We start from the raw sequence: 13,927 nt of genomic DNA on the forward strand, positions 1-13,927 counted from the left end.
CCAAATCATTTATACAAATGACAAGAAGTATTTGACCTAGCTGCAATCCTTGTGCCACATCACTGGTCACAGGCCTCCAGTCTGTAAAGCAACCCTCCATCATCTACCTTCGAGCCAATTCTGTATCTAAATTGCTAGTTCTCCCTGCATTCCGTGAGATTTAACCTTGCAAAACAATCTCCCATGAGAAACCTTGTCAAACGTCTTACTGAAGTCCATACGGATCACATCTATTCTGGATAGGAGCAAGATTAACAGGAAAGCCGTTATAGGGCCTTTAACTTTCCAAATATTGACTGGAAATACTATAGTTCGAGTACTTTTGATGAGTCAGTTTTTGTCCAATGCCTGCAGAATGGTTTCCTGACACAGTATGTAGATAAGCCAACAAGGGGTGAGGCCACATTGGATTTGGTTCTGGGTAATGAACCGAGCCAGGTGTTAGATTTGGAGGTAGGTGACCACTTTGGTGACAATGACCACAATTCAGTTATGTTTACATTAGCAAAGGAAAGAGATAAGTATACAACGCAGGGCAAGACTTATTGCTGGGGGAAAGGCAACTATGACGCGATTAGGCAAGATTTAGGGTGCATAGGATGGGGAAGGAAACTGCAGGGGATGGGCATAATTGAAATGTGGAGTTTATTCAAGGAACAGCTACTGTATGTCCTTGATAAGTATGTACCTGTCAGGCAGGGAGGAAATAGACAATTGAGGGAGCTGTGGTTTACTAAAGAAGTTGAATCTTTTACCAAGAGGAAGAAGGAGGTTAATGTTAGGGTGAGACGTGAAGGTTCAGTTAGGGCACTTGAGAGTTGCCAGTTAGCCAGGAAAGAACTATACAGAGAGAGCTAAGAAGAGCCAGGAGGGGACATGAGAAGTTGTGGAAGGAATCAAGGAAAACCCTAAAGCTTTCTATAGGTATATCAGGAATAAAAGAATGACTGGAGAAATAGTAGGGCCAATCAAGAATAGTAGAGGGAGGTTGTGCGGGGAATCAAAGGAGATGGGGAAGCGCTAAATAAATATTTTTTGTCAGCATTCACGCCGGTAAAAGACAAATGTTGTCAAGGAGAATACTGAGATACAGATACTAGACCAGACCGGATTGAGGTTCACAAGGAGGTGATATTAGTAAATCTGGAAAGTGTGAAAATAGCCAAGTCCCCTGGGCCGGATTGGATTTGTCCCAGGATTCTCTGGGAAGCCAGAGAGGAGAGCGCAGTGTCTTTGGCTTTGATCTTTATGTCATCATTGTCTACAGGAATAGTGCCAGAACACTGGAGGATAGCAAATGTTGTCCCCTTGTTCAAAAAGGGGAGTAGAAACAACCCTGGTAATTATAGACCAGTGAGCCTTACTTCAGTTGTGGGTAAAGTGTTGGAAAAGGTTATAAGAGATAGGATTTGTAATCATCTAGAGAGGAATAAGTTGATTAGGGATAGTCAACGTGGTTTTGTAAGGGATAGGTCATGCCTCACGAACCTTATTGGGTTCTCTGAGAAGGTGACCAAACAGCTGGATGAGGGTAAAGTGGTTGATGTGGTGCATATGGATTTTAGTAAGCATTTAATAAGGTTCCCCATGGTAGGCCATTGCACAAAATACAGAGCTGGAAATGTGTTGCTGGAAAAGCGCAGCAGGTCAGGCAGCATCCAGGGAACAGGAGAATCGACGTTTCGGGCATAAGCCCTTCTTCAGGAATGGGGAAATTTTGTCCAGCAGGCTAAGATAAAAGGTAGGGAGGAGGGACTTGGGAGAGGGGCGTCGGAAATGTGATAGGTGGAAAGAGGTCAAGGTGAGGGTGATAGGTCAGACTGGGGTGGGGGCGGAGAGGTCGGGAAGAAGATCTCAGGTTAGGAAGGCGGTGCTGAATTTGATGGATTTGACTGAGACAGGCTGGGGGGAGGGGAAATGAGGAAACTGGTGAAATCCGAGTTCATCCCTTGTGGTTGGAGGGTCCCTAGCCGGAAGATGAGGCGTTCTTCCTCCAACCATCGTTTCGCTGTGGTCTGACGATGGAAGAGTCCAAAGACCTGCATATCCTTGGTGGAGTCGGAGGGGGAATTGAAATGTTGAGCTACAGGGTGGTTGGGTTGGTTGGTCCGGGTGTCCCAGAGGTGTTCTCTGAAACGCTCCGCAAGTAGCCGGCCTGTCTCCCCAATATAGAGGAGGCCACATCGGGTACAGAGGATGCAATAGATGATATGTGTGGAGGTGCAGGTGAATCTGTGGCGGATATGGAAGTTTCCTTTGGGGCCTTGGAGGGAGGTGAGAGAGGGTGTGGGCGCAAGTCTTGCACCTCCGGCGGTTGCAGGGGAAGGTGCCGCATCTGCTCCAAGGAGGACCAGTTCCAAAAACGCACAACACAGAGAGCGGGAAGTGGAAGAGATGCGGTGGAGGGCATCGTCGACCACGTCGGGGGGGAAATTGCGGTCCTTGAAGAAGGAGGCCATCTGGGTTGTGCGTTTTTGGAACTGGTCCTCCTGGGAGCAGATGCGGCGGAGTCGAAGGAATTGGGAGAATACAGAGGCATGGGATTGAGGGTGATTTAGTGGTTTGGATCAGAAATTGACTAGCTGAAAGAAGTCAGAGGATGGTGGTTGACGGGAAATGTACATCCTGGAGCTCAGTTACTAGTGGTGTACCACAAGGATCTGTTTTGGGGCCACTGCTGCTTCTCATTTTTATAAGAGAGTGTAGAAGGATGAGTTAGTAAGTTTGCAGAGGAAACCAAGGTCAGTGGTGTTATGGATAGTGAAGGATGTTGTAGGTTACACAGGGACATAGATAAGCTGCAGAGCTGGGCTGAGAAGTGGCAAATGGAGTTTTAAAAGTGAGAGGTAATTCACTTTGAAAGGAGCAATAGGAATAAAGAGCACTGGGCAAATGGTACAATTCTTAGTAGTGTGGATGAGCAGAGAGATCTCAGTGTCCATGTCCATAGATCCCTGAAAGTTGCCACCCATGTTGATTGGGTTGTTAAGGCAGCATACAATATGTTAGCTTTTATTAGTAGAGGGATTGAGTTTCGGAACCACGAGGTAATGCTGCAGCTGTACAAAACTCTGGTGCGGCTGCACTTGAAGGATTGTGTACAGTGCTGGTCACTGCATTACAGGAAGGACATAAAAGCTTTGGAAAGGGTTCAAAGGGGATTTAAGAGAATGTTGCCTGGTATGGAAGGAAGTTCTTATGAGGAAAGGCTGAGGGACTTGAGGCTGTTTTTGTTAGAGAGAAGAAGGTTGAGTGGTGATTTAATTGAGACATATAAGATAATCAGAAGGTTGGATAAATCGGACAGTGAGAGCCTTTTTCCTCGGCTGGTGATGGCTAGCATGAGGGGACACAGCTTTAAATTGAGGGGTGATAGATATAGGACAGATGTCAGAGGTAGTTTCTTTACTCAGTAGTAGGGGCATGGAACGCCCTGCCTGCAGCAGTTGTAGATTCGCCAACTTCAAGGGCATTTAAATGGTCATTGGATAAACATATGGATGAAAATGGATTAGTGTAGGATAAATAGGTAAAAGTGAGGAAAGCAGATGCTGGAAACCAGGGTTTAGATTAGAGTGCTGGAAAAGCACAGCAGATCAGGCAGCATCCGAGGAGCAGGAAAAATCGACATTTCGGGCAAAAGCCCTTCATCAGGAATGAAGGGCTTTTGTTGCAAGTCGATTTTCCTGCACCTAGGATAAACAGGCTTCAGATTGGTTCCACAGGTTGGCACAACATCGAGGGCCGAAGGCCTGTACCACTCGGTTATGTTCTACAGCTCTACCCTCATCAATCCTCTTTTTTATTTCTTTAAAAAATTCAATCAAGTTTTTCAAAGTGGACCACTTCCATCAAAACTGCCTCTGCAGCATCCTCAAAATCCATTTCTGCCAACATGACCATAAAAAAAATACTTTTAAGTCCTAGAGGCAATCTTCCTACAAGGCTAATAGTGTTGCGCAGTTCAATATCATGCTGTCTGGGGATCTATCCACTGGTAAACTGAAACATGCAAATATTTCAAGTTGTAACTGTGTGCTACATTGATCTATGCCAATGCAAAGCGCAGGTCATAGGTCATGACGCCGGGAGACACTTCACTGAGCAAAGAACCGACATTAAAGAGAAAAGGAGAAAGCTAAAGCTAATTGTCCTGAACAGTGACTACACCTTTCCTTGCACCCACCGTGGGCGAATCTGCCAGTCATGGATAGGACTGTTTAGCAACCGGCAGATCTGCAACCGATAAATTCCTAAAATATCTGCCTAAGGTGAAATGCCTGGAGGGAGAGTTTTCGTACGTACATTAATGACACCAGTACAATCTCTCAATTCTTCCATAATTGCTAAACAATCAGGTTGCTTGTCTGACACTGGGTGAGCAGAAATGTCTCCCTTTTAAGCAAGGGGAAGGCTGAGGCTGTGGTTTTTGGTTCTTCTACCAGATCCACTTCCTTCCTACAGACTCCATTCCACTTCCTGGTAGCAATCTGTAATTCAGCCTGTCAGACTAGTATCACATTTGATCCTGAGAGGAGTTTCAGTCTTTTTTTAATTACTAAAACTGCCTACAGCTACCTACCTACTTTGCCTGATGCCTTTGTTATCTTGTGAGTTGACTATACCAATAGTCTGGGATGGTCCTCCCACTATCCTGCAACCTATATATTTTCCAAAACACAGCTTCTGGTATTTCACTTCACACCAAGCCCTTTTCCACCATCAACCCTGTGCTCCCCAACTTTAACTGGCACCCAGTCTTAATTTTAAAATTCTCATTTATTAAGTCCCTCCATGGCTGCACCTTCCCTTTCTCTGTTATCTTTTCCAACATTGCAACCCTCTGGTGTCTGCCTTCCTCTCATTCCTCATGAACATCCTAAATTTAACCATTCTACCATCGGTGGTCACTCCTTCATATGCCATGCCCTTAATACTGGATTCCTCTCCCTATATCTCTCTGTCTCGCTTCCCTCCTTGAAGACATTTAAAACTTGTATCACTGACAATCTTTTGGTCATTTGACTTTATATTTTTAATATGACTCAGTATCATACTTTGCAAGTTAAATCCATTAGTCACCAGATGTAGATAACCTGGTGAAGGGCTTTTGGCCGAAACATTGATTTTCCTGCTCCTTGGATCCTGCCTGTCCTGCTGTGCTTTTGCAGCACCACCCGAATCTTGATTCAAATCTCCAGCACCTGCAGTACCCACATCTGCCCAGATATGGATAACCAACTGAGAAAGGATTGAGATGAAGTAGCGAAGGCATGCTGGGTACAAACAAAGATAAATCATGAAACATTACCATTTTGCAACATGGTTTCCATTACCTGGAGGAAAGAACATTGTTCCAATTACAGGTTCCTCATTGAGCTCTATCCGAGTAACGCCTGGCGCCATATAAAAACGCTCTAATACAACTGATGCCAATACTGCCCGTTTGTCAAAATTCATGGAAATCCATCCATCATACACAGAAATGGTTATCAAATAAGGAACTGTCACATCCTTCTTCCTCAGTCTGAAAGGAAAATTGACACATGCAGCAATTCTAACTTGCAGCTAAAAGTCAAAATAGAATGAAAAAATGTGATTCCATATGGCTTCTTAACATTATTACATTCTGCAATGATCAGATTCACTTACTTCAACCAGTCAAGCATTTCTTCATGTAATAACACACCACTTTATTTATGGGTCATTTTACTTGATTTAAAAGTAAGTTTCTAATTTTGGCCTTGACATCTCTTTTTTCACTCAAATTATTATTAATGCTTGACTGTCTGTTCCAAAAGCTTGGCTTTACCCCACATTATTTCTGGTTGTTCTCAAACGAAATTGCCAATGGACCTGCTATCGTTCTGATCCCTGTGTTGAAATTCATCTTCCCTGCATTGAAATCAATCTGAATGTTCTCGCAAAGTTGTAACCAGTAGTCATGGATGCACCTCCCAGCAATCTGATGAGCCTTAGTCCGAGCACCTCTTAGGATATTCAGAGTCTTCGTTCTCAGATCTAGAATCCCTACAGTGTGAAAACAAGCCCTTTGACCCAACAAGTCCATACCAACCCTCTGAAAAGTATCCCACCTAAACCCATTCCCCATTACTCTACATTTTATCCCTTACTAAATGCACATAACCTACACATCCCTCAAAACAATGGCAATTTAGCATGGCCAATTCACCTAACCTGCACATCTTTGGATTGTGGGAGGAAATCGGATCACCAGCAGGGAGCCCACTCAGACACGGAGAATATGCAAACTTAATACAGACAGTCACCAGTGGCTGGAATCGAACCCTGGTCCCTGGTGCTGTGAGGCAGCAGCGCTAACCACTGAGCCACCATGCCACCCCCTTGAGTTCATTGTGTTCTCAAAGATCCAGTAAATTAATTTTAGATCACTAAGCAATTTGTTGGTTTGTCTTACTGCTTGTAAATTGAGCAAAGATAGCTTTTCAATAATTTAAATGTCTTACTGTCTCAGACTCTATTCAGCTTGCAGGAACACAGAATAAAAACACTAAATTTAAAGTTGTTTGCACTCCACCTTTGATCCTTTCTTTAAAAAAAAATTGTCCAAAATCCACAAACCATGCTAATACAGAACCTTTATCTCTCATATCACTACTTAAATCCAACCTAGACCGATGGAATGAAAGTCTCCAGTCTGTTGACTGCCTGGAAAAAAAGAGAGTTTAAGCTGACTCAGTCATGAGAGTGGGGGTGGGCCCATAACACAATGTACAGCAAGTCCACTTGAGTAAGACGACATGTCAAAATATATTATAATTGTCCAAAGGGGACATGGTAGGGGCAGCAACTGAAGTATGATATTTAGGTTTGATAGAGCAAGCTTCAAACTGGAAAACCGCTTCTTAGTAAATCTGATAATGTCCAAATGTACAAAAAGAGGATTTATTTTTGTTATATGAGGGTTACCAATGGAAGTGAAAATAACATGAGGACTAACAGAACAAAACTGGGCAGGAACATATTTTCTTTAATTTCTAGAAATAATCACAAATTTTTAAAGAAAAAGACATAAAAATAAGGATTCCCTATTTCAAAAAAAAAATCCATGTAGTTTAAGGTAGATAGAATTTTTAAGAATACCGCATTCCAGGACGACTACCAGGCGCAAGCTTCATGCTCCATATTAAGCCCATCGGTTCCTGGCCCTTGTACGTGCCTCCAAACGACTTGTCTCTGCTAACTGAACAATAACATTAAAAGATGCTTATTATAAACTCCTAATAGCAACACTTCCATCTAGAAAAAAATCTAGATACTGAACATATGAAAAAAATATTAACAAAATAACAACTTTCCATAATAAGACATATACTAAATTTTATAAAACTTTAAAGTTATGTGATGCAGCTTGCCTTAGAATCAGTTTTGAATCAATTTGATAAGACAAATTCTGTGAAAACCTTCTGGTTACAGTGTAAATTCACAAAAATGCCTAATTAGGCAAGATATTCAGATTGTGTAATTTTTAGTCCAAACTGTTGCCTAATTTCCCCATATTCTACGCTTGCAGCTTATAATAGCTATGAGTGATATTAAGTAATAAAAGTCTGTGCAGAATCTGCTGGCAAGAATCAACTAAATGAAGGAGGGAAGCAGAGAATGCAGATAATTTGTTATTTTGTAAATTTCTAATAGGTCTTTTTCTGGTTGGCCGGAGATTACTTGGAAAGAGGGTGCCATAGCATTCGATCCTCAGGGCCCCAAATATTTATAATTTATATTAACGACTTGGATGCAGGAGGTAGGAAGTATTACAGCCAAATTTGTACATGACAATAAAATAGATGGGAAAGTAAATTGCAATGAAGATACAAGAAATTTACACATCGATATGGATAGCTTAGGTGATTGGGCAAAAAAATGTGCATGAGAGATTATTCATTTTTATCAGAGGAATAAAAATGCAATTGATCTAAATTGACCGAAACTTCAGAGTGCTGCGGTGCAGAGGGCTGGGTGTCTTCGCACACGAATCGCAGAAATCTAGCATGCAGGTATAACAGGTAATAAGGAAAGCAAACGGAATTTTGTTATTTATTGCTCAAGGAATAGAATGTAAAAGTAGGGAGGTGTTGCCGCACAAAGACATTAGTGAGACCACACCTGGAATTCTGCAAACAAATTTGGTTCCCTTACTTGAGTTGGATATATCTGTACTGGAGGAAGCTCAGAGAAGATTTGGTGCAGCATGGTGGCTCAGTGGTTAGTACTGATGCCTCACAGCGCCAGGGACCGGGATTTGATTCCTGGCTTGAGCGACTGTCTGCGTGGAGTTTGCACATTGTCCCCTTGACTGTATGGGTTTTCTCCCGATGCTCCGGTTTCCTCCCACAATCCAAACGATGTGCAGCTAAGGTGAATTGGCCATGCTAAACTGCCCAGAGTGTTAGGTGCATTAGTCAGGGGTAAATATAGGGTAGGGGAATGTGTCTGGGTGGGTTACTCTTTGGAGGGTCGGTGTGGACTTGTTGGGCCATAGGGACTGTTTCCATACTGTAGGGAATCTAATCTAATCAAAAGGTTAACTAGTTTGTTATGAAGAGAGACTGAGCAGTTTAGGCCTCTACTTACTGAAAGAAAAATGATTCAAGATCTACTAATACAAGATACTAGAGGTAATTGACAAAGTAGACATAGAAATTCCTCATGCAGGGCAGAATAAAATGAGAGTTTTAGTTTCAGAATAAAAGACAGCAGATTTAAAATAGATGTGGAGAAGCCACTTCTCACAATGGATAATGAATCTGCGGAATTCAATGTCCGATACTGCACTGGATATTGGGATATTGAGTAAATTTATGAAGAAAATAGACAGAGTTTTAATTAGTAATAGATTAAAGGGTTATGGACAGTGGCAGGAATATGGAGTCGAGGCCAAGATGAGATCAGCCATAATTATATCAAATGGTAGAGCAGGCTTGAGGGACCGAAGTGCCAACTCTTGCTCCTTACTGTCATCTTCAAATTTTTAACATAGTGGTAGCAGTTGCGTGTGTTGGAGGGAGGTTGGTGTTGGTCTTCTACTGTCAGAAATGACCTCACACCAGCTGTCTTGAGTGTTAAGGTTGTCCTTAATGTTTCAACAACATTAGCAGCATAACATAATTGCTCAAACCTCGAACAATTCCTTCTGAATCACTGACATAATGGGCATATGCCTCCCACCAATCGGCATCCTCAGACAGCAACTTTGATTGTAAAGTAACTTGTCGGTTGGGCATTAAATATGTAATCTTAAGTCTGATTAGTTCATCCACAAGTCCCCTTGTTGGTTCTGCTACGATCATGGGTGCCACATAGTAACTGTATCTTCTTGGAGCACCTAGATTTAAAAGAAGAGTACATAGGCTATTTATGGAATCGAAACAAGTTTGAGAAAATGTTACACATCTCCTGATATATTGCACAGGTTTTGAAATCAGATAAAACCAATTAAAACAATTCCACTCCCACCAAAAGAACCTGATCATGCAGAATAATAACATACCTGTTTGGCAAATATTTATAAAGATCACAATATAATAAAATATGCCAATGTGTTCCAGAAGAATTTTATTAAACAAAATTTGACATCAAACCTCAAAATGAGATTTTAGCCCAGGTAACCAAAACAAAAGAAAACGGTAAATTTTAAGAAGGTATTAAGAGGTAAGAGATTGGGAGAGGGAAAAGGATTTCTGAGTGGGAATTCCAGATACTAAGCCCCATGCAGCTAAAGGAATTGCCATTAAAGAAAGAGTGGTTAAGATCAGGCATCGAGAAAAGGCTGGAATTGGAGGATCATACAGCTTTGTAGGGCAGTACAAAGATGGGATTTTGGCATTCTAAAATGTAATATATTGCCAGACTTGTAGGTCAACAAATAAACAAATAAAAGATGAACAGTATATGGAAAGAGTCAGGATATGACAGGATTTCGGACAGATTCAGGTTTATGGAGACAGAGAATGGGTCAGAGGACAGAAGTGAAACAATTAAGTTTAAACAAGTTTGAATGGTTCGGCAGCAGATGAGCTAAGGCATGCATCAAGATGAGTAATGGTATGGAGATAGAAGATGCAATTGTAGAAGGAAACTCATCTCAATTGCAAATGGTCCAGTTCAGCCTTGGACAATGAACTGTGACAGTGGCTGGGAACAGAATATGTGGTAGGGACAATGGGTTAGGTCCTAATACTTAGTTTGGGGTGCCAATCAAATGAGCTTCTTTGACTTGGATGGTATTGAGTTTCTTGAGTGTTGTAGTTGCACTCACCAGGCATGTGGGACTATTTCATCAGAGTCCTGACTTGTGTTTTGTAGATGGTTGATAAGTTTTGAAGAATGAGCAAGAAAATTATTCACCACAAAATGCTCTTCCTTTGTTTTTTTTTTTAAAATGGCTCATCCAGTTCAGTTTCTGGTTCATGGTAACCCTCACAAATGTTAACAGTGAAAAACTAAACGATACTAATGTTATTGAATGTTAAGGAGAGATGTCGAGATTCTCTTGTCAAAGATGGCTATCACCTATCATTTAAATGCCATGCACATTTCTTGCCACTTTACAGTCCAAACCTGAGCATTGTGCGGACATAGCTGCATGTGGATAACGACTGCTTCGGCAGCTGATGAGTATGAATGGTGCAGAACATTGTGCAATTATCAACAACATCCCCACTTCTGGCGTTAGAGGGAAGATCACTGATAAATCACTTGAAGATACTGGGTGTGAAGAACTTCTGTAGTAGTACTGGAACAATTAGCAACCAACAAATTTAATCACCTCTCTTCTTGGTGGATATGACTCCAACTATAGAGACTTTGATTAATCCCAGATTATGTGCATTAAATTTCACCCATTAGTCTGCCCTTTCCATTATCCTGTTTATATCCTTCCAATGTATTTTTTTAAATAACAGCTCTCCTCAACATTTAACAAGTCCCCTTCAGTCATAAAATTTTGTTGCTACATCGTAGTCTGTGAGATTTGAGTCCGAGTAACACTTACTAATCCTAATGCTTTTTTTTTTATTCCCTAATCCATGTCTTAATCATTCCCCTGCATCTCCTCTCATTTTGTAACAAGCTTTCTTAAAATAGATTTACACAATTTCTATGGTCTTATCTTAAACCAGTCACCTGGATAAATTTAAGAGTTTTTAGAACAATCAAGGCTGTTATTGATATCCTACATATTCTGTAATGCTCACCAATTTGACATCAAACTGGTGATTCGAAGATGTGAGTCTAACTGATCTATATGCAGCCAGTTTACTAGTTTCACTGCTACATGCAACTGTAATCAGAATCTCTGCTATCCCTTTTAGAAATTTCTCAAAAGCCTTGGGTTCATGCCTTCAGAGTCTAATGATTTACCCACTTAAGTTCTGTTCAAATTTCAAAACAAAATCATTACCGAATTTAATTTTACACTTCATGATCATGTTTTTTTTAAATGAATGATTTCAATGAAAAGGTATTTTGCAAAGTATAAACAGGTTGCACATTTATTGCTGCCAATTTAGTACTCCTGACAGAGTCACAATTTACTCCCATTGTATCCCAGTGAATATATAATATTATTTTATGAAGAAGGCATGAATGGAATTCTGGCTTGAATTAATATCCATTAAGTTGCAATAGTCATCCCTTGAGTATTTAAGCATAAGTCACTATTCTGTGCTAGTGATTACAAGAAACAAGAGAGCAGAATTTTTATTCTCTGTAAAGTAAACAGCATTTTCTCATTTGCGCATTTTATAAATAACAATAAACACTTTTGTTTCCAATTATTCGACTTACTTATGTGAGTTATTAAAGTAAATTAACCAGTGGTTGTGATAGAACCCTGACATTCTTCTTCCAGCACAAAAGGATCTTAAAAAGTTATATTTTGCAATATTCAGTCTTTGTACAAAATAATTAATGAGCAGAATTGACTTAATATTGAAATTAAGATATCATCCAACATTTTGTACTTAATTGAAAAGATTACCATAGAGTATTATACTGTACCTGATGAGAAGCATTTTTGATGGGACATTTTGATGTTGATGTTGTTGTTACTATGAAGATGGCTGTATTTATAGAATCTTAACCTCCAGAGGGACTTCATACCTAGTAAAGTAACGAGCGAAGTAACTGTGAAAATGTTTCAAATAGGAATATTTATCAACGATGATTAAAAATAACAAATGCCCCAGCTCTATAAATTGGCTTGCTCCAAGCATAATTTGTTTTTGACCAATTACACAATTCAAATAGATAAATGAATAACTTAAAATGTGTAACCTATTTATAAGCTTTGTTGTCAAATTTTAAACAGCACGACCAAAGCAGAAAAATATGACACAAATAACTTAACCCTAGCAGCAACAGGTACCAAAACTCTAATTGTAAAATTAAATTTTTATATCTCATTCTAAATATTATTCAGATGGAGAAAAATTGCAGAAAGCTATGGAAGAGGGAAGAGGGAATCCTCATGCATGAACCATAATAAGCTAGTATCCACGTTCAGCAGATAATTGAGATGGCACATGGAATTCTGACCTTCATTTCAATAGGAATGGAGTATAAAAGTACAAAGGTTTTACGAAAACTATACAAGGCACTAGACAGATCATAATTGGAATACTGTGAAGACCTTTGGGCCCATTATCAAAGGAAAGATGCACTGCCATGGCAGGCAGGCAGTCCAAAGAAGGATGATACGAGGTATGGAGGGTCAATCGTATGAAGAAAGGTTGAGCAGGTTGGGATGTACACGTTGGAATCTAGTAGAACGACAGGCATTGAACCAGACAAGATTATTGGGGTAGAAAAATGTGGTGCTGGAAAAAACACAGTAGGCCAGGCAACATCCGAGGAGCAGGAGAATCGACGTTTCGGGCATAAGCCCCTCTTCAGGAATAAGGGCTGAAGAAGGGCTTATGCCCGAAACATCGATCCTCCTGCTCCTCGGATGCTGCCTGGCCTGCTATGTTTTGCCAGCACATTTTTCATTTTCAACTCTGATCCCCAGCATCTGCAGTCCTCACTTTCTCCAAGATTATTGGGGTACCTGACAGGGTAGATGAGGAGAGATGATTTCCCGATGTGAGACAATCTAAGATCAGAGGTCACAATCTCAGAATTGTGGGTCACATATTTAAGACAGGGATGAGGAGGAATTTCTTGAGGGTAGAGAATTCACAGAATTCTTGACCATAGAGAGTGGTCAAGACTAAATCATTTAATACATTCAAGGTTGAGATGCAGATATTTTTAAATTAATAAGGAAATCAGGGTTATAGGGAAAAGGCTAGTCCCATGTGCCAAATCTAGTCCCATGTGCAAGCACCCGGCCCATTTCCCTCCAAACCCTTCCTATTCATATACCCATCCAGGTGCCTTTTAAAATGTTGCAATTGTACCAGCCTCCACCACTTCCTCTGGCAGCTCATTCCGTACACTTATCACCCTCTGTGAGAAAAAGTTGCCCCTGAGGTCTCTTTTATATCTTTCTACTCTCACCCTAAACCTATGCCCTCTAGTTCTGGACTCTCCCACTCCAGGGAAAAGACTTTGTCTATTTATCCTATCCATGCCCCTCATAATTTTGTAAACCTCTACAAGGTCACCTCTCAGTCTCTGACACTCCATGAAAAACAGCCCTAGCTTATTCAACCTCTCCCTATAGCTCAAACCCTGGCAACATCCTTCTAATCTTTTCTGAGCCCTTTCAAGTTTCACAACATCTTTCCGATAGGAAGGAGACCAGAACTGCACGCAATATTCCAACAGTGACCTAACCAATGTCCTGAACAGCCGCAACATGACCTCCCAGCTCCTGTACTCAATACTCTGACCAATAAAGGTAAGCATACCAAACGGCTTCTTCACTATCCTATCTACCTGC

At 40.8% G+C, this 13,927-nt stretch overlaps 1 protein-coding gene across 7 annotated transcripts in view; it reads right to left on the reverse strand.

Annotated features, from left to right (window-relative positions):
- Positions 1-13,927, reverse strand: part of LOC122561801 (peroxisomal succinyl-coenzyme A thioesterase-like) — an 87,165-nt gene that overhangs the window by 70,514 nt on the left and 2,724 nt on the right. For all 7 annotated transcript variants that reach the window (XM_043713968.1, XM_043713972.1, XM_043713967.1 and 4 more), the window contains exons 2-5: positions 12,043-12,144; positions 9,161-9,367; positions 7,126-7,225; positions 5,337-5,527 (exon numbers count right to left, since the gene is read on the reverse strand). In XM_043713968.1, coding sequence (XP_043569903.1) covers positions 5,337-5,527; positions 7,126-7,225; positions 9,161-9,367; positions 12,043-12,142 — 598 coding nt within the window. In that variant the 5' untranslated portion in view covers positions 12,143-12,144. The remainder of the gene's footprint in view (positions 1-5,336; positions 5,528-7,125; positions 7,226-9,160; positions 9,368-12,042; positions 12,145-13,927) is intronic.

This window comes from Chiloscyllium plagiosum, chromosome 23 (genome assembly GCF_004010195.1).
Source record: "Chiloscyllium plagiosum isolate BGI_BamShark_2017 chromosome 23, ASM401019v2, whole genome shotgun sequence".
Lineage (NCBI taxonomy): Eukaryota > Metazoa > Chordata > Chondrichthyes > Orectolobiformes > Hemiscylliidae > Chiloscyllium > Chiloscyllium plagiosum.